The sequence below is a fragment of the Lissotriton vulgaris genome, chromosome 11, assembly GCF_964263255.1.
Source record: "Lissotriton vulgaris chromosome 11, aLisVul1.2, whole genome shotgun sequence".
NCBI lineage: Eukaryota > Metazoa > Chordata > Amphibia > Caudata > Salamandridae > Lissotriton > Lissotriton vulgaris.
Window position 1 is genome coordinate 248,940,752 of NC_141699.1, and position 21,825 is coordinate 248,962,576.

A 21,825-nucleotide genomic window follows, 5' to 3' on the forward strand; every position below is an offset into this window, starting at 1 on the left:
TTTTAATTCGGAGTTATGCCTTTTGGGTCGAAGAATGCCCTGTTGTCTTCAGCTCCAGCTAGGAAGACCACCTGATCCACCTGAAGGAAGTACCACAGGCCTACAACAGGCAGGTCTGACTATGAAGGCCTGTAAGTGACATATAGGGCAGGGCTCTGTCGCGCACATGGATTACCTAGTTGGTGGAGGACATGTACAGCCTCCCCAGACAAAGATCCAAACCATCCTGGCTTGGGAGACTTCTAAGACAAAGACCCAGGTGAGAGACATTTTTAGGTCTCACTGGATACCACAGGAACGTGATCTGGACACAGGTGTGTCAAAAAGATTTAACCCCTTTAAGAAGGCCATGTGCACAGCACCAGTACTCAAGGCGCCTGACTTTAGTGTGGAATGTGCTGTGCAGACAGATGCTACAGAGAATGGCATTGGGGCACTTCTCTTACAGCTCAATGAGAAAAGCCTAGACCAATTTGTACCATTTATCAGTAGATGGTTACTACTTGGGGAGCTATTGTGGAGTGGAATTGAAAGAAACACCTTCGGATTGGTCTGGGCACTGATGAAATTAAGACTACACTGTTTTGGAACACATGTCCAGGTTCACACATACCACAAGACCACAACCAGAGAAAAGACATATATGACACAATGCTCAGCTGTGGCAGACGTAGAGCAGCGCAAGCCTTGTTCTTTCCGGGAAAGTTTTTTTATTAAAAACATTATATTTTATGATCCACTGCAGATATTGTATGTTAGTAAGATTTATAGAGCCCGCGAATACCCAGAATTGTCTTGGCGCTGTGATTGCGGTAAGCCCAGCTAATGCCTTTAGTTCTGAAATAGCCACGTTTTTAATCCCTTTCTGAAGATGGTGAAGGAGCTTGCATTTCTGAGCACTGTTGGGAGCATCTTCCAGAGTTTTGCAGTGCCGCAGGAGAAACTTCGGCCGCCCCACTTTGAGGACTGTAATCTCTGAACTTTCATGAGTCTAGCACCTGTGGAACGTAGCTGTTTGGACGGTTCATACCAGGCAAATCTATGCCTCAGGAATATAGGTCCTGTATTGCTCAATGTCTTGTATGCTAGACACAGTGACTTGATTTTAATTTAATTTAATCCGTTGTGCCACCGGAAGCCAGTGGAGTTTATGAATTTCCTTGGCTACTGATTCATGCTTTGGGATGTTCAACAGAACTCTTAGTGCAGCATTTTGAACTGTGTTAAGCTGCTATTGATATTGCTTCTGCATGCTCAGGTAGAGCTCATTGCAGTAACCAGTTTTGACTGAATCAGTGTTTTTACGACCTTCTTTCTAGATTCAGTGGGGATGTACGGTAAAATCTTCATAAGATTTTTATCAAAAAATGAGAGGCAGAGACGACGGCTTTTGTCTGATAGGATAGTGTTAGTTTATTATCAATCATAACGCCCAGATTTTTGACCTTCTGAGCTGGTTCTGGCGGTTCACCCATCTCTGCCATTCACCAGATGTTATCCCATCTGGGTTGCAGATTACCGAAGACTACTACTTCGGTCTTCTCAGAGTTAAGCTTAAGACAGTGTTTTTTTCCATCCAACTGTTTATTTCCTTCATTCAATTTTGAAACTGTAAAGTGGGGGAGGCTTGATGTTTGTACACTGCCAACACTACCTGAGTGTAATCGGCGTAGGACGTGAGACTAAAGCCAAACTCTCGGATCAGAGGGGCGAGTTCAGATACGTACATGTTAAAAAAGTATGGACTCAGAGATGATCCCTGTGGGACTCCGCATGGGAGGACATACAGAACCAATTTATACCTGTCCAACGTCACTGTTTGTCTCCTTTCTGTTTCTGTAGAACTGGTGGTCTCAACATTACATGGCATTATTTATAAAAGACGTTTATACATTTGTGATGAATACATATATATTTCACATGGTGGACAACAATAGTTGGATCCTAAGCATAAATGGTAGTGCAACATAATATTTTAAGCTACACACTTTGTTGCAATAAACAGCAAATATACATGTGACTCTATGTTTAAGAAAACATCGAAAGACATAGATTAACACAATAACTAAGTGTTTAATATTTTTGTGCCATTTACAAGTCTGTGTCAACCACAATCTCTCCATTTTGTACAGGATTCAGGATGATTTTCCTTCTGTTCAGATGTTGAAATGATTCCTTAATTTCAAGAAAAGATTTGTTCTTGGTCTCCGGAATAATGAAGAAAATAAAAGTTGCTGCTAGAGAACACTCGACAAAGAAGACAAGGAAACAGTAGTGGTTTAGTCCATTCTAAAAAGAGAAAAGGTTTAATATTTCATTAGACGTCGGTGTGCATACACCGTTCATAAAGACAGTAGTTTGTAGATACCTACAAATGTCAGCCAATTTCACAAAGTTTAAATAATGCTCTTCAAACCCTAACTAAGGTCTCCAAACCATTATTTTGATTCAACCTCCTGCCTTAGAACACCCTCTCCAACATGTTTAGAATAGGTATTTAGATAAATGCTTTGGAAGTGTTTAGTAGAAGTTGTAATTCCTTTTCTGCATGTTTGAAAGGATGAATGAAATACTACTTCCATAGCACTAACCGCTGCTTCATAGAAGTATCCTGGTGCTAACCAGTAGGATAATTATTGATCAACAATTAACTTTGCTAAAAAAGGAAAGTCTTCATTTCCTTTTTGAACCAAGATGTGGAATCCAGTTTTCTAAGCATCAAGGGCAGGCATAGTTTATCTGCTAAACATGATAAGGTGCGTCCCCCATTTCTATCTCGATAAACTCTTGGTATAGCTAGGAGCTACTCATTGATGGACCACAAGTCTATCTTTGGCCTATCCCAGCTTAATCTCTGGTGAAGAAAGAGCAGGGCTTTCTGTTGTACATCTCTAAAAGTGATTAACAATGATTTGAAAATGATCAATTTTTCTGTCATCAGACAGTGCAACTCCATGAGATCCTGTCTCAGAGGGTGTCTTTCGGGATACCTAGAATGAGAGAAGGAGCTGAGCAACAACATTTTTGATAATCTGTAGTTTGTGGAGAGATTTAGCAGAAAACGCGGGAAAAGAGAGAGTTGAAATAGTCTAGAAGGAAGGTCACAAAGGCTTGTACAATTAATCTCCTGGTGTTCACTAATAAACATTTTGGAAGCTTAAATAGAGATTTTAAAAGTCTAAAACATAATCTAGTAATATCCAGATTATGGCATTTCAAGGAAAGATCTGAATCAAACCTTACCACAGGTTTCTGGGGGGAGGGGTTGGGTGAAGATCCACAGGGATTGTGGCCATAGGCAGCTCTGATCGAAAAGAGAGGGGTTGCCAAAATCCGATACCTCTGACTTATCAGTATTAAGTTTCACGCAAATTAACTCCATCAGGTTTGCAACTACCTCTATGCAGCCCTAAAATGCACTTCTAGTGATCTGCCATATTGGCTGAAACTAGAGTAACACTAGTGTGTCATCAGCATACAATGCAAGCTTTAAGCCCTATTCAATCACCTCTGCTATACACATGTTGAAAAGAGTAGGGCTTAAAGTCGAAACTTGCGGAATACCGAATCATAAATCTGTGAAACCAGATGTAAAAGGGGGGAGATGAACAGAATATTATTATTCCTTTTCTTATTTTTCTGGAGCATACTTTCACCTGTAGTTTCTTAACACTTATAGTACTAGAGTGGTTGAAAACCTAACTAGAAGTCCCTTAATGCAAAAAGCCTGTTTAAATAACAATGGGGCATATTATCAAGGGGGTTTATCTCCGCTTTTTTGGCTTTAAAAGCTAAGAAAGCGGAGATCAAATTATCTCCCTATTACCTAGCTGTCACTAACACCAGTTAGCGACAGCTAGTAGGAGATAGCGACCATCTTGGGCCCCACTTTGCATGTCAGTGATATTTATCACTAATGACATGCAAAGTGGGTGTGCCAAGATGTTAGCGACTGGAAACAGTCGATAACATCGCTATCTCTTATTAACAACTTTTGGAGATATTCGCTCTAAGCGCAAATATCTCCAAAAGCTAACACCTGCCCTGAGCAGTTCTTAGCCATGTTATCCAATGGGAGGTGGATAACATGGCTAAGAGAATTAGCTCGGTAATGCATGAATATCGCTGACTTTTCAGCGATATTCATGCAATGCGGCCGATTTCCATCGCATTTGCGATAAACCTTGGTAATACCAAGGTTTATCTGCGATAAAAATCGCCGCAGCTCAGCTGTAAATTTTTGTCTCTAACCAAGCAATAGCGATAATTATCGTTATTGCTTGGTAATATTCCCCAATGTTTTTAGCAATCAGAAAAAAGTTCATTGTCCTTCTCCAGCAAAATTCTATCTGATAAAGCATTCAATGTAGATGAGGCAAATGCAAAGAAGCTACAACCTCTTGTCCTATATTTTACACAATTTCGGAATAACCAGCTAGTTTGCCTCGCTGGATCTCAGAATTTTAGAAGGTATGCCCTTTTTCACTGTTTATGCCAAGAATATATTGCCAGTGTTGCATAGGCTTGAACACCATGCAGTACTCCTTAAATCAAATACACTCCTGCATTGTAAGCAAGGGCTTCTTTCTAAACAATGGCATAGAATGTGAATACTGAGGAAGGAGAAAAGTCAAATGTGCTGATTTATTCTGGAAAATCTGAAGTTTATTCAGGGCGTTGTGAGGAAGATCCGCAAACACCTTTTTAGCATAATCAAGTCTTGAATTGATAGCTGAAGTTACAATTAACTTCCTTGCTTCAAAAGACAGCAAATGTGCGTTCTTCCTCAGAGTTATTCACAAAAAGAGCAGTTTTACACTAAAGCCCCTACTTGGGTTTTTAATGATAGGTTTCCATCTATCACTACCCCAAAACTCCAAGCAAGGGAAACTGGAGCGGGTGTTGGACCAAGATCTATTGGCTAGAAGTTGGCACTCCAAAGATTAGCCCTATTAATCACATTATTTCAGTTTTATCAGTATTTAATGTCAAATGAGTTCTAGTTATCCAGATCCAACTAGCGATAAACCTCATAGTGTTTGAAACTTTTCATATGATGCTGGGGTATTAACCATGTGAAATAATAGTTGAAATATTTGTTCAGAATCATCCCAGTAATTATAAACGCTACATCCTGATGTTGTTACTGCCACTTTTAGTGATTTCATTGACAAATTAAACAAGTGAGTTGACAGGTAGGAGCCCTGTGAGACTTCACATTCAAGTCCACTTGCTTTGAAGATGTAATTTCCAAGCTTCACTGACTGTGTGGGACCTTGTATAAAGGACTTGACCGACTCAAGGGATTTGCCCTACATCCCTGTCTCTGTTACACAGTCACCCCTGTATCTGTTACACAGTCAAAAAATGGTATGATCAACTGTGTCAAAGGCAGCAGAAATATCTAAAAATAACCCAGGACTCATTCCTTCCATGATCCTCTTCTCATCTTAATTCATCTATAACTGCTGTTATCACCGACTCTGTACTGTGAGAAAGTCTAAAACCTGCGTGCAGTGGGGGAAGGAAGGTAGTTGTCTATAAGGAAGTAACGAGGTTGGAAAGTAGTTTTTCAAAACCATTGTATAGTTTCCCTGCTTCTTAAGCAGAGGAATTGCTTCTGCAATTTTAAAGTCTTAAGTACAGGTCCCTGCTGCAGCAACTTACTATTTAATGTTAATAATGGGGTATTTATTGCAATAGCCATTTGGTTTAGAATGGCTGGTGGATAAGTAGCCTTAGGAGATCCTAATTTAACTATGTTAAGTAGTTGTTTTAATGTATCCTCCCATATGACAGGGAAGCTGGGCATCACCATCGTACACAAAATCACCCTTTGCCTCACCACCTACACGGACAACCTCTCATCCAACATGGAGCACCTCAACTTCCAGGTCCAAACCATCCCGAACAACACCCTCCATTGCACCCTTATCTGCAGACCCCCTGGACCCCGCCCACTCTTCAGCGATTTCATCATAGACTTCACGGCATGCCACACTCTTGCCTCCACAGATTACATTCTCCTTGATGACCTAAACTTTCGCCTGGACAACCCCAATGACAAAAACACCTCGTCCGAGAGACTAGCCACAGTTGGACTAAAAACAACTGATCACCTCCCCAACCCACTCAGCGGGCCACACGCTTGACCCCATCTTCTCCGCCAGCGACAACATCACCTTCAGCCACACCACCATACTCTTGTGGACTGACCGTTGCTGCATCCACTTCCCGATCTCCAAACCCACCATACACCACCACGCCTACATCTGCCCTCGTAGAAGCTGGAACAAGGTCACCGGAGAACAGCTCACTACCTCCTTCAGCAAAATCCCTCCACCAACATCTACAGATGCCAACACTGCTGCACGCAACTTCCACTGATGGATCTCCGACTGCGCCGACACTTTGGCTCCTTGATGAAAGACCCAAGAAAGTCACTCTCTTGCAAATTTTATGTTCATAAGCAGTTGTTACAAAAATACGACTACAGGAGGAACGAATTTGATTTTAAAAAATCCTTGGTAGCAGCCCACTCGCTTGTAAGCAATGAAATGGGTATGGAATCGTATCTCTTTTTAACTCACAGTCAACATGAGAGGTTTTTAATGACTCGTTTTAGGCTCAACTTGTTACATAATATTTTATCTTACCCGACTGGTTTTGCACTAACAATTGAGCAGAAGGGTGCCTGCGGTTGCGACAATAGGTCTCCGCAGGACACCCTTCATTTTGTACTATTTTGTTCTTTTTATAAAATGCCGCGTTGAAGATTCCTGGTGGACATTTTAAAGGAATCAAAAATTTATCAGGCAAAAACTGCTTTATTATTTCAGCAAAGAGCAACTGAGACACGTACTCTGTGTACTATTATGAGCTTTTTAAAAATTGTGGTCAAATTAAGAAACACAAGGGGCTGAGGGAGGATGTTATGAATTTACTGCCCCCCTCTTTTGGATAAAGCTTGTAAATAACAACAATTCTTTTTATATCTGTTTTTTTATATTGTTATGTTCAGTTTGATTATATGTGGATATGTAATGTCATGAATTTTTATGATGGTTTTTAACCACCGAAATAAATAAAGAACTGAACACTATCCAAGAAAGCCAGATGGTTGCCTACCGCCCTTCATGAGTCCAGATGTAACTGTAGGCGGCTCAAGATGAGATGGAGTAGCACCAAGATCCCGGAAGACCACTCAGCCTACAAGGCCACTGTCACCGCACACCACCATCTCATCATTACAACAATGAAATTGGCCCTACAAGAAATGATCATCGCCAATGCACTCAACAGAAAGAAACTTTTTACCGTGGTCAAAGAATTTATCAGACCCAGCACAGAGACAGCAGACATCCCCCCCAAGACCTCTGCAATAACCTTAGCACCTACTTCCTCTGCAAGATCAAGGAGATATACGACAGCTTCAATAGCCTCGATACTCAAGACCCTTCCAACTCACCCGCAACCACCATACCCTACAACACCCACCCCAACAGACCCTACTCAGCTGGACCCCCCTAACCACAGACAACATCCTAAAAATCACGAAGAGCATTCACTCCGGAGCACCCTTGGACCCCTGCCTGCATCACATACAGAGCAGGCATCACTATCGACCTAGAACTCTGCCGGACATTCAACCCTGCCACCTTTTCGGAAGACTGGAAACACGCATAGATCACCCCCTTGCTAAAGAAACCCTCAGCTGACTAGACAGACCCTAAGAACCTCAGACCCATTTCTCTTCTCCCCAGCCAGGGTCATCGAGAAATGGGTTTAATGCCCAAGTTTCCGAGTTCATTGAAGCGAACGCATCCTGGACCTCTCTCAATCCGGCTTCCAAAGAAACCACAGCACGAGACCACCCTCCTCGCCACCACAGAGATGACCGAGTGCCCTTCTCAACTGAGGCGGAACTGCAGCCCTTACCCTCCTGGATTTCTTGGCCGCCTTCAATACCGTCTCTCACCACACCCTAGGCACGAGACTCTATGATGCCGGCATCCGCAACAAAGCCCTGTAATGGATCCGCTCCTTCCTCACCGGCCAAACACAGAGTCAGACAACCTCCATTCCTCCCGGAACCCACAGAGATCAGCTGCGGAGTACCTCAAGGCTTCTCCCTGAGCCCCACGCTTTTCAACATCTACATGGCCCTGCTTGCAGCCCTCCTCAGAAACCAAGCTGATTCTCTCCCTCATTAACGAACCCAGAGTCGCAAAGAATAACTTTCATGATGGGATGAAGGCTGTCGCAGCCTGGATGAAGCAGCTGCCTCAAGCTCCACCCAGGAAAGACCGTAGTGTTCATCATGAGCTCCACCTCATCTGCCTGGGATGACTGCTGTAGCCTGCTGCACTTGGAACCTCTCCACACCCAAAGACCACACGTGGCACCTCCGCATCATCCTGGACTCCTCGCTCACAAAGAACTGCTAGATCAATGCTGTCTCATCATCCTGCTTCCACACACTATGCCTGCTTTGAAAGATCTTCAAACGGGATCCCAACCGAGTCCAGAAAAATGGTCACCCACGTAATCATCAGCAGTAGAAGCTACAACGGCAATGCACTCTACACCGGCATCACCCCGAAACTCCTCAAGAAACTGCAGAACATTCATAATGCCTGCCAGATTCATCCTCAAAATCCCGCACCGCAGCCATATCGCCAGCCACCTCAGAGATCTCCATTGGCTCCAAGTCAACAAAAGATCACCTATAAGACCTCCACTCCACCCAAATGGCCCTGGCTACCATCCCACGTAACCCTATCCGCAAGACCACAACCGGAGGAAGATCCTTCTCCTACCTCACAGCAAATACCGGGAACGGCCTTTCTATCCACCACAGGAAATCGCCATCACTGCTTTAAATCAGAAAGGACCTCAAGACCGGGTTCTTCAACTGAGCCAAAACGCCTTCGATGGACCAGCAACTCCCCCCAGCATCTTGAGTAGTCATGCTTTACAAGCAATTGATTGATTGATTGATTGACTTTGTATTCAACTTGTCCCGTGCTATATTTTGTTTTAAATTCTTCTAGATGATATCTGCCCCACAACTGGTGCAGTTTAAGTTTGGCCTTCTGCAAATATTTGTTGAACCACGGAGTCGGTTTAGCTCTCTTGGTTATGTGCAGGACCACTGGATTTACTTGATTATGTAGCCACAGTGTTTTTTACATATTTGTAGATTTCTGACATTTCACACTATCAAGGGTGCCCCTATGAGTTAGTTTTGAGGTCTGGGAGAAAGGGGTGAAACTACAATCATAAATCAATACAGAGAACACCCACTGGAACTATATTGCTTTTATGTAGGCTGACTACAGCTCTGTGGGGCTACTCGCAATGAGTACATAATAAACATACAATTTTTATTTTATTTTATAACAAAATAGTAAAAAACATTCATTTAGTCTGTAGTTTCCTTCCATATTTCCATATAAGCAGTCAACAATTTCATCTATCACAGAAAGTCATCATGCACCTTATATTTTTTGACATGGACAATGCTATCTGTGTCACTCAGATACATATGTGTAACCCCTATAAATTGACCACATTGGAATACTGGCCTCTCACACCAACATACATACTTATGTCCTAATCTACCAAGCAGGCCTTAACAGAATGATACTGAGAAAACAGACAAAAGCTAAAAAATATTTTAAAGAAAAAAAGGTAGATTCATACCACAAGGGAAAGAAAAAACAATTTCTTGTTAAATTATCGTTTCATTAAAAAACGGTAAATACATACCACTATGAAAGGCATAAGCATCCCTATTATGAAAGAACTGATGCCTGACACACTCGCTCCAATCATTAGAGCTGCTGGGCGTGAAGGCTGTGTGAACATTTCAGTCATCAAAGTGACTGTAACACCACCTAGAAACGTAGAAAAAAAGACAACCTCAAAAATGGATTTCTACTACAGCTGTTAAATGTTCTTTGTTTTTCATGTAAATGGTTTATTAATATTAATATGTATTAAATCAATAAGAACTAGTCTGTCAAGTGTATAGATCGCACTTTTTCACATTTCTAGGTCCTGAAGAAAGCCAGTTTATATGAAAGTTCTGGCTGAAACATGTAGACCACCCACTGGATGCAGGAATTCCCTAATCACCACTCCACCTACATCCGCTGCCTTGTATTTATTGCTGCCAGAGGCCCAAAGATTAAAGTTAATCTCTTCTGGGTAATTGGGACCATAGGACAGCTTTTTATCTCACTCTTATGTCACCTACACTGCACACTCGATAAGTATACCAGCTCCGCTGTAACACAGGCGTTGTAGCACACCAGGGACACACTCAGTGTCACTAGGTGGGCCAGATGAGGAAGCATGCCACCAACTAGGTTGGTGGGTGAGGGCTGCATAAGAAAGAAGAACTTTCTTTCCTTTTCTGGTAAACAACACACTACTTAGAGTTTCTTATCACGTCTTGACAGACTAGTTCTTATTGATTTAATATATAACCTAGGGGATATGGACTAGTTCTCAAATTCCTCCCTCTCCAATTGATACCCTTACATTATTAATATTAATGAAATATATTTAAACCTGAGGCACATACATGCATACATATAAGTTCACTGAAATAAAACACCTTTATGGAGGAGTTATATATCGGAAATTATCATCAAACACCCTACAACATTTGCAAGTCATGGTTAGGACCACCAGCCATCACTTGCACAACCGACATGCAAACCATAACTCAAACACCAAATTCAGTCCTCATGACCTCAACCACTTGGTGTGACAGATGAAATTACAACTGTCTTAAATAATCTTTAAATTAGATTATATATCACAATACTCTTAACACTATGAAAGCAATGACTATGAATGTATTATTTTTTTGTGGTTTGAGTATGTATGGTTATTTATTACACTATGCTTTTATGTTGGTATTAATATTGTTAAGGCTTAAGCTTTGGATTTGGTGTGCAAGTTGAGGTTCAGTCTTAATTCACAACATTAACTACACTTTAACTGTAGTTTTAAGTGAATTTCTTTGTATATTGAAACATATGTTTAAGATGTTAGCAACAAAGCTAACCGTAACTGAATTTTAAACTTTTGTTCTAGTGTTTTTATCCTATATAACACATTCCCTGGTCAGCCAATTCCCAATTGCACAAGGCATTTGGCCATGCACAGCAAGAATTGGCAGCAGAGTGAGTCTGTGGTTGAGGCTGGCAGCCATCCTGGGCAGATAGCTGTTTGGAGTGTACAACTGTACTGCAATAAATTACTTTATTCATTTTTCTTCTTATTATTTTCATGAATCATAAGTCACCCCAGGAAGTTTACTACGGGACCTACAGAGTAGCAAGATGTTCGAATTTTACATTAAAAAATATAATTGTAATGTTTATTTTAATTCAAAGGCATTCTTTGGGGCCCCGCACTTGGCCCGGGTGTCAGGGAAGGCTCACTTTGCCCCATGCCCTTTTTGTTTTCATTTTTACCAACAGAGTGCATGGTCTACCATGTTGAGTAATGCCAGCCACAACTGGATTTTTTCAGTAATGGCAAGTCAATCGGAGTGGGTTGGATTTGTGAAACCTCTCACTCACGAAGAATCCAGAAGACACCAGACTCTGTTTTCAGGAAGGTATGAAGAACGTGGCAACCTGGATGAAGTACAGCTGCCTGAAGCCTAATTAAGAGAAGACCGAGGTCCTCATCCTCGGCCCCTGCACCTCTGTCTGGGACAACACCTGGTGGCCCTCCACCCACTGGAGCCCACCCACCCCTACAGACCACGTTTGGAACCTCTGCATTATCCTTGACTCCTCCATCTCCATGAACCGCCAGATAAACGCCGTCACCTCCACCAGCTTCAACTGCCTTCGCATGCTCCGTAAGACCTTCAAGTGGATCCCCGCTGACTGCAGAAGAACCATCAGCCCGCACTCATCACCAGCAGACTAAATTACGCCAACGCCCTTTACACCGGAATCAACAAAACTCTTCTACACAGGCTCCAGACCATCCAGAACGCTGCAGACAGACTCATCCTCGGTTTACCACGCCATAAGCACATGACCCATCACCTACGAGGTCTCCACTGGCTAACCGTCGAGAAGAAGGGTCACTTTCAAACTCCTCACTTTCAAACGCCTACAAATCCCTCAACAACATCAGACCCAAACACCTCAATAAAAGAGTATCCTTCCACGTACCCATGAGGAACCTCCGCTCCACCGACCTTGCCCTGGCAGAGGTCCCCCGCATCTGCAAGAACAGAACCGGCAGAAGAGCTTTTTCCCACATCGCAGCCAAAACCTGGAACGAGCTTCCGGTGAACATCAGATGCTCCCCGACCCTGCACACGTTCAGAAAGGACTGCAAGATCTGGCTCTTTGATTGATCTGGAGCCGCCCCCCCACCCCCACAGCGCCTTGAGACCCTCACAGTTGAGTAGCGTGCTATATAAACCCCTGATTGATTGATTGATTGATTGACAACAACAACAAAAAATTCCCTGGTTGAATGACCTGCCTTAACTTTTTTTAATTGGATCCGCAAGTTTGTAAAAGCACAACAAAATACCGATCCAGATATATCTGTCTTAAATTTACCCTTTCAAGCCCATCCAACAAAAAAATTGCACTAATTTCTAAAAAAATATTTACCATTCGGACATTGTTTTTGTATCAGAGACCCAGGAATCCTATTGGTGTTAAAATGAGAAATGTCCTTTTTTGACCCCCTTTTTTTGGCCCTGCTTGACTAGCATAACCCTCCTCAGGTCACAGATACCAGCGAGGGGCATGCCAGGCCTGAAACACGTGTCATTCTTGGAATTATTTGCTGCTTGAACATATTACCTGGCTTGAATTTAAAACTAATTATTCCACAATTTACCCATGATGTATTATTTTATGGAAATGTATTATATTAGGGACTTTAATTTGGAAAAGTTGTTTTCTGCAAAGTACACCTAATAACTGGCACTGAGTGGAATTAAAATATCTGAATTTACCTTTCATGAATAAATTGTGATACTACAATGGACATTGGTGACCACCAATGCATTTATATGATTAGGTGGCGTCAGTCTTCTCCAGCTAATTATGGACATATGACATTTGTCACTTATGACGTATAATTTGCAAAACTCATAAAATATGTTGTTTTAGCTGAAATGGATGAAAGTACGATTTGACAGAGAATATGCTGTATAATCTGCCTTTCTTACTACTTAATTTATATAACCTTGTCACATCATCCTAGTGGCCCTAACAGTGGTAACTCTGGAGAGAGATTATCTACCTATTGATATATGTGTGAATTTATATTACCTATTGGCGATTGCCAGTAGGTAGTTGTAGTTAGGACCTTGTTTCTATTCAAAAAGCATTTTTTCTTTTGCTAATACCTTTAGCGCCGTTTGACGAATCTTTGCGAAAGTTTCAAAACTAATGAGGCGTTCACGTCAGCTCTAGTATTGAAAGTTTCGGGATGATTCGTCAAGCGGGCCAAAAAGGGAGTGTCCCAAAAAGTGTTTTTTCCATGTTCATTTAAAAAGGAAAATTTAGGCACAGCTACGTTTGAACTGCTGAACGGAATTGCATCAAATTTGACAAAAAGGTAGCTCTTTGTCCAGAAAGCACTCTTTTTGTTAAATGGTGTAAATCTGTTCAGTAGTTGCTGAGAAATTTTAACATTTCTCAGATATCCAAAGTTCAAAAGTTCAAAATTACTTTACTCAGATAAGACCATATCCATAAAAGCACAATCACATTACAACAAGTTGCAAAATATGTTAAAAACCCATACAGCAAGTTTCTAAAAGGAGACAACACATTTCAAAATAACCACTAAAAACAAAAACAAAAACGCATTCTTCATAAGTTACACATTGTTATGCGAGCCCATACAACGGTTCTCAAAAAAAGTGCCAACTCGAAAAACAAATTCATCATCTTCGAGTTTAACACCTTAAGTGCTAGCGGTTTTCCCGCTGTGTGCTGGGTTTTCGAAAATCCCGAGTAACATGACGAGCTGAGCTCGTCATGAGTGTACGAGAGGCGTAACTCATGACGAGCTGAGCTCGTCATGAGCATTGAAGGGGTTAAGTATGTTCCTATATGCATCTTCTGAGTGTATGGGCTAAGTTGTTTTTTTAAACGGTATTAAATGCCATTTTGCATATTTTATATAAAACTTACAGAAGAATATATTTTTTTTAATTGTTTGACCACTCCGACAGTCACATGGACATGGCAAAGAATCTAAGTTTTCATTGTACCCATGGGGAAAGCAGAGCAGGAATTTTACAGTACCAGCCATTTAACGGAAAAGAAGTCCTCTCTCCCAATTACATATATGTTTTGTGAGATAACTAGGCGGCAAATCAGTCTGACCCAAGCCATGGAATGCCAGAAACCGGTCCTCGGAAGCTTGTTTCCGGTCCAGGGAAGACATGGCTTGGCAGTTCAGGCTGAACTGTTCCCATGAGGCACATGGTCAGACTGATTTTCATATAGCCATGTCTGAACTTGGGTGGCAGAGTGGGCTAAAGAACGGTGATGGATTAAACCCAGATCTTTTGACTGGGTGTGAGTGTTTGATTGATTCAGATGCTCCGTCCATCACCACCCCCTTTTGTACCGCTTTTGGACTTAAAAAGAGCCAGCCATAATTAACAATACTTAGACTCTGGCTCACTGCGGCAAGCCAGGGCAATATCCATTCCCTTCTCACAATTGAGGCAGTCTACTATCATCTCTCTTGTGAGGGATGCTGCAGGATTTTTCCATATAACTATCTAAAATAAAGCAGTACAAGCCCCTATAAAATCCTCAATGTAGTGTAATTTCAATTCACTGTGGCAAAGGTATTGAGAGGTCGATTTCTGTACACCCAATAGTTTCCGACAAAATTATTTTCCTCGCACTGAATATTGTAGTTTTTTGTAGTGCCCCAAACCTCTGCTCCATAGGTAGCTGTAGGTAAGCACTGGGATTTCAAAACAATTTAAATTGCTAAAATGGCCCCTGTCCTCTTTGACCGGGTGGGCTTAGAATTGAATTTGTGGCCTTTGAGAACTTATTCTTACAAAACTTCACATGATCAGACCAGGTGCCGTTCAAAGACCAACCCAAGATAAGGAAAGGAGTTAGGGATTGGTGTCACTACAACGCATGCTTTTACATCGCATGCCTTTACAACGTGGTTTTTACCACGCAGTCCATTACAACGCATAATGCTTTTAGGCGCTGGATAGTGAATTATTTAATTTACTATTCCAACTCCAGTCCCCGTGGATAGCAGGGAAGGTGTTGGATAGTAAATTAAATATATTCCCTATCCTAGAGCGCCCCCCAGCGCAATGCGTTGTAATGGTATGCGTTGTAATGGTTGCGATGTAATGGTAGTGCGTTGTAAAAAATGCGTTGTAAGTGATGTTCCCCGGAGTTAGTGCATTGTAACTTTTGATGACCCACAGATATAGAATTTAAGGAATGTTTTCTCAGCCCACAAGACATTATAAAAGGCCATGAAATCAACAAACCCCTGTACTATGGTGCGTAAAGGATTAGGTGTGTGGCCCATTAAGACCACATCAGTGTGTAATAACACGGGGAGTATGTTGCCATTAGTGAGCATGGTCAATGATTTACGCAGATTATTATTATAAATAATAAACAGGAGAGGAGCCAGGGCGCATCCCTGCCTGAGCCCTCTACAAACTGTAAGGTCATTGGAAACCTCACCTCCACTGTTGATCCTAACACGGGCCTTCACATCTTTATGTAAATAGGCCAAAAACTGCACTAATGTGTCGTCTAAACCATATTCTAAAAGAATGGACCATAAACATGAGTGGTTATCTGAAAAGCAGAGGCCAGGTCCATAAAGGCCAGGTATATTGGGGATCGCTGCGCCATGGTGTATTTCCCAATGATTACATTAATATTTAGGCATTGTTCATTTGTGCCTACTTTGCTCCTAATCCCCAGTGGACATGATTCTAAAATGCGGTTTTCCTCAGTCCATGTTTTGATCTTATTGTATAAAACTCTGCCTAAGATTTTCAGGGTGTTATCTATCAAGGAAATTGGTCTATAGGAGCTGGGTTGGGAGCAATCACCCTTTTTAAAAATCGAGACAATAATACTTGTTGACCATGAACTTTGTAGCAAGGCATTGGTTAGAATATTAAAAACATTTTACAAAAGTGCCGCCCACAAATCGGGCTTGTGCTTGTTAAAATCAATGTGTAAACCATCAGGACCTGGGGCTTTGTTACCCAGGCTCTGGTGGATGACTTCCTCGACTTCAGACAGCAATACTAAAATCCCAGTTGGGGCCCTATGCTCAAGGAGATCTACATCTTGTCCTGGGGCTGTGTAGATCATGGATAAATGGGCTTCCCATGCTTCACTGGTTATGTTACTGCTTATTGGGGTCAGTAACTGTCCCATTGACCTCAAATCCTTAACAGCAGCCCAAAATGCATACCAGTTCTTTAGGCTGACGGCATTAGCTAGAGCATCCCAGTGATCTTTTAATAATTCTTTCTAACTTTTAGAGGTGGCTAACTTATACTTTTGCCTTAGCAATTTAACAACTAAGTGACACCTCAGGTTAGTCGACAGGGCCTTGTGTAGCTGTCTGTTAGTCTCCGAACACTCACGATTAAACCATATAGGTCCGCGTTGCACAGCAGTAGTGGGTTTTGATAGTATGGATTTGATGGCCTCATAGAGTTTAATAAAAGCGCTGATTACCTCAGGATTAGGATCCAGTGCTGACAGACAAGAGTTGATGAGGCTCAGATTATTCTTTGCCATCGTCTAGAACAGGTCGGTATCATTGACACCCTGCCAGACCATTCTTAAGTTGTCTGTGGAGGGTGTTAGGTTCCTGGCACCACATTCATTATCATATGTTGACCTAGGGGACAGTCTGAGCACTGTTTTAATCAGATTGTGATCACCATAAGTAGTAGCAACAACTTTGGCTTTCAGTTAGCAGTCCTCAAGCGCAGGAGAAATTAAAACATATTCAATGGAGGAAGCGCTACCTCTCCCTCTAAATGTCGGCTCAGAGGAGCGTTATTATCAATTGTTACAGTGGCAATATCCATAAAGTTGATTAGATTACAGTTATTCGAATGTTTCATTAATTCCTCACCCCTTTGGTAAATTTGCCTTCTGCTGCTGTACCACTTACTGGTCCTTGTACAGCATAGCTTAGCATTGAAGTCACTTCCTAGACAGATACCAGCTATTTTATTAAGTACTTTAAAATGCTGTAGGGTGGTCACAAATTCGAATAAAGTATTAACATTTCCATTTGGTGTGGACTGAAAGTCATTGATGTAAAAATGAATTAACCCCTTCCAGGCTGATGACGAGCTGGGCTCGTCATGGCGTAGCCTCCTCGCACGCTGATGACGAGCCCAGCTCGTCACGTAAAGTGCGTTTTCGCAAATCTCAGCGTGCGAGCAGAATAACGCTAGCGCGCATGAGGTTAAATAGATAGAAACACCCCTTTTGTATAATAAGACTTGGAATCTGTCACCTTAACGCTTAAATCTTGGGTGGCCCAAGTCCCTTGAGGATGTCCTGTTGTCTTACCATTTTTAGCCAGGCAGGTTGGTTTATTTTTGACTGTAAGCTGGCCATGTTCCCACTTAATAGGTTCAAATCTGAATTGGTGGGAACTTTGGTTGGAGCGCCATGTCCATGAATCTCGATTGTAGGTGTAAGAGATACAAACATATGGTCAGCGTCGTAAGACTCCAATTGTGACGGTAGTCAATCATGGGTGTCCAGGTCAGACAGAGGCAACAACCTGTTATGTACTGTCGGGAAGGGAAGCTCATTTATGGAAGGACCAAAGCTTGGTTTATAAAAATAGCCCAAGGGTAGTGACCAAATGTTGGTACAGTTGGTTGTTGTAGTCTCATGAACTCTCAATAAGGATCTTACCATAGATGGTCTACGGAAGTTGATCACAATACAGTCTCCTTCTATAATCTTTGGAGAGACACCAACCCACCCTACTCTGCGGACCATAATGATCTCACTCATATCTAACACATTAAACCTCCTATTCTTTGATAGCCAATCCACGCATTTATGACGCAGATTGACCCAAGTTTTTCTCTGGTCCCTCTTAAGGGTTGGTACTCCTGCCAAAACCAACATATAGGGTAAGCAGCCAGTGGTAGTCCCAAAACATCTAAGTTGGGCCTAGGGTGGTTCCTGCTCAGGATGTCAAATGCATTATTACTAGGTTTGCCTGGCTTTTCCCTTTGCTGCTCGCCAACCAATCTATTAGTAAGATCAGGCATATGATAAAGGGCCACATTCGGGGCTGACTCATCTGCACATGACTGGCCATTATTGTTACGGAAAAAATTAGATGTTACACTCACCTTAGGTTAGAAGCACTCCCTGACTAGTCTACATGTTCTGAACGACCTACCAGCCAAGCTTGATACGTACACAGTAGGCAGCAACCCGAGAGGAGACAGCAGTGCAAGTCTGAGATCTGAGTACACAGAGCTCCTGCTGCTGTGCATACTTGGAGTAGGCAGTCCCTTAAACCTGCGACCCCCCAGACCGACAGCATCTCTGGGTGAAGGCAACACTGCAGAGAGCAGGCAGCACCACATCTCTTGAAGCCAGTGAGGTGCTTCAAGCCATCATTTTGAGGGACGTGGATGTATACGGAATACCCCAACCTAGGACTCTCGGCTGAGAACCGCAGGTTGAAGTGAGGAACCACGCGGTCCACGTGTTGAGGGCAGAAGCAGATGTGAAAGCAAATGAACCGCCCTGGTGTAACATTTTACTGATGTGCAAGATAACACTGAGCGTAGGCACATGAACAAAGAAGGACTGGAGTGAAGAAATCAATTCCAACCAAATCCTTTCTCTGAAGGTTACCTGATCCAACAAAAACATGTTATTTTTCTTAATTTAATAAGAAATCCATGTACAACACTGTATTCCAAAGAGTCATAAAATATGGCAGCTGCGTGATGGATCAACTCATTGCAAACAGCACCGCACCGAGGTATAAATCATTTATAAATAATCCCACTTGAACATAACAAAAATGTGTGAAAACAATTTCCTGGAATATATCTTCTTCTGTTTGATCAAGACTATTTGACTTGGCCTCCTAGTCATTACAATTGTGATATTTTTATATAGTGCCAAAACCCAGGGTATCTGTCATTATGGAGAAGTGTGGCTCAGGGGTTAGAGGCGGCAGACCTGGAGCTTGAGTTTGGCCCTGGACCAGGGTTCAATTCCCCGCCTCGGCGGGTCTTGGGCTCAAAAATTGCACGGACTCGATAATTCTCCTACCCTGACAGGGTTATCTCACAGGGGAATACCAGGACGGGTTCCCTAAGCAAGCGCGGAGATGCCCCAGAGTAAGTCGTGCGCTATATAAGTTTCATTCATTTCATTATTACCTAATCCGCTATCCCTGATTTATCGACAAGGGAAAGATGAGAGGCCAATGAGCGCAGTAGAAATGTATACCTTTTGGGCGCTAGTACGTTTTGCATGTGAGTGCATGGGTAGTACCTCAGTGAATGGTTGAGTGCTACGGTAGTGCCCGAGTGATTTGATGAGTACAAGGGTAGTGCCTGGGTGAATGAATGAGTGCATACGTAGTGCCTGAGTGCATGGATGAGTGCAAGCATAGTGCCTGGCTCATTGGATGAGTGCATGGGTACTGCTTGACTGATTGAATGAATACATGGGTAGTGCCTGAGTGAATGGATTAGTGCAAGGCTAGTGCCTGCGTGATTGGATACGTGCATGGGTAGTGCTTGAATGAATGGTTGAGTGTGATAATAGTGCCTGGGTGAATGGTTGACTGTAATATTAATGCCTGGGTGAATGGATGGCTGCACGAATAGTGCGTGTGGGATTGCATGAATGCATGCTTAGTGCCTGGTTGATTGGATGAGTGCATGGGGAGTGCCTCAGAGAATAGATCATGAGGAATACATGCACCTTCTTCTACAGAAACTCAGAGCACATGCGGTCTAAAACACAGGTATTCTATTATTTCTAGCTTTCTTTTCATGTATCATATCACTAGGAAAAGCACAGACACACGCATTGAAACCTTCGGAAACATGGTGAGACTTGTGTGGCATGACAAGGGTCGCTGTTTTATATTTGGCTAGGCCCAACATTCTGAGTAGTCGGTGAATAGTAAAGCTGCCAGAGAAAATTGAGGTTTAAGACTTGTTGGCAGTGGGATAAAGGATTAGGCTACTGCGTTTGCGTCTCTGTAAAGCTACACTTGAAGTAGGCCGTATAAATGTATGTGTCTGCTTACAATAGGAAGTGCGCTCTGTCAAGTTTAAAGGTCTGCATGCTCTCGTGACTCAGGTGTGTGTCTACTTGTACATATATTCTTACACCTGCTGTGCATGTGAAAAGCCTATCTTAAAAAACTGATAGCTTCTCATACAGGTGCACAAATCTTTTCAGTTGTACCATACCATTCAGTCACAGAAGCAGAGATCTGTTATCAATAAAACGTGTCACAGAAGTCTTACTGCAGCATTTGGTCACTAAAGTCTATCTCATTTACCTAGATATCGATCTTAGAACCGCTAGAATATAGAGTTAAAAATCTGAGTGCTTTGTATAATGAGCAAAAAGTAATGCATACATATTCTTATACAGAAATTTTTAAAATGAAATATACAGTAATTTATGGAAGTTTCTCATAGACTCTCAACTGTTTTCAGCTTTGCTAATGTACATAGTTAGGTATCCTACATATTTATTTGTTAAGAAGATAATGCCAATGTAATTGTAAGCAACTGCTTATAGGTTATTATGAATATTAATATACAATTAATCTAAAAAATGTAATTGATGTAACAAACTATTGAAACTATTTGTTGTTGTTTAGATATTTACTTTATTTGGAGAAAAAAATGAAGATGGCAAGAAAACATGAAAAGAGAAGAGAATAAAAAACAGTAGTACTTAAAGAAATGTAGAAAGAGCAAATTAGACAAAGTGCAAAAGGTTATACAGGAAAAATCGTCTAGTAGGAGAACTAAACAGATTCTTAAAACAGTTTTACAGAGGTTGAAAAATGTCGAACATTTTGAAAAGAAAAAAAGTTTTACGACAAATCACGAGGAAAACAAGAATTGTCATGGTAACATAACATCATTTTATGGGAGGAATTCATATTACAAGAAGGCAAAAAGAGCATAAGGATGTAAGAAGAAGAATGTTTAGAAGTAGTGTAATTCAAAATGTATTTAACCATTGTAAAAATTATAAAAGAAGATCAGCAGCCTTTAAGAAAAAGCAACAGACTGGAAGAGTAGTAGACAGAGCTTTCAAATTGAAACAAAATTATTCAAATTAATATTGAAGAGAATGAGGACATTGGATACAATAATGGTGTTTATAAAGGACAAAAGAAAAAGAAAAAGAAAAAGACTGGTTAATAGAAGTACCTTTTGTAAAACTTTTACTGGTAAATGGTAGCACATATCCAGTTTTGAGCCTTTCATTAATAAAGAAGGATATTTTAAAGAGAACACATTCGTACATGCAGTTGATACTAGTAGTTGATGCTATGAGACAAACGATCGTTCCCTTATTCAAAAATAAAAAATGAAGTTCAAGGGAGGCATACACAAGCTCCTGTATATAACTGAGATTGTAGCAGTGTTCATCAGGAATCTATTTACATAATATGATTTGGTATTGAGTATATGCAAAAAAAGATATTAAACATAAGATTAAGATGTTACAAGGACTAGATCCATGTACAATAAGA

At 41.5% G+C, this 21,825-nt stretch overlaps 1 protein-coding gene across 1 annotated transcript in view; it reads right to left on the minus strand.

The window, feature by feature from the left end:
• Positions 1-1,439: 1,439 nt before the first annotated feature.
• LOC147679577 (solute carrier family 2, facilitated glucose transporter member 11-like) overlaps positions 1,440-21,825 on the minus strand; it is a 510,350-nt gene continuing 489,964 nt past the window's right edge. The window contains exons 11-12 of the mRNA XM_086943162.1: positions 9,772-9,899; positions 1,440-2,289 (exon numbers count right to left, since the gene is read on the minus strand). Of these exons, the coding sequence (XP_086799288.1) occupies positions 2,092-2,289; positions 9,772-9,899 (326 nt within the window). The 3' untranslated portion in view covers positions 1,440-2,091. The remainder of the gene's footprint in view (positions 2,290-9,771; positions 9,900-21,825) is intronic.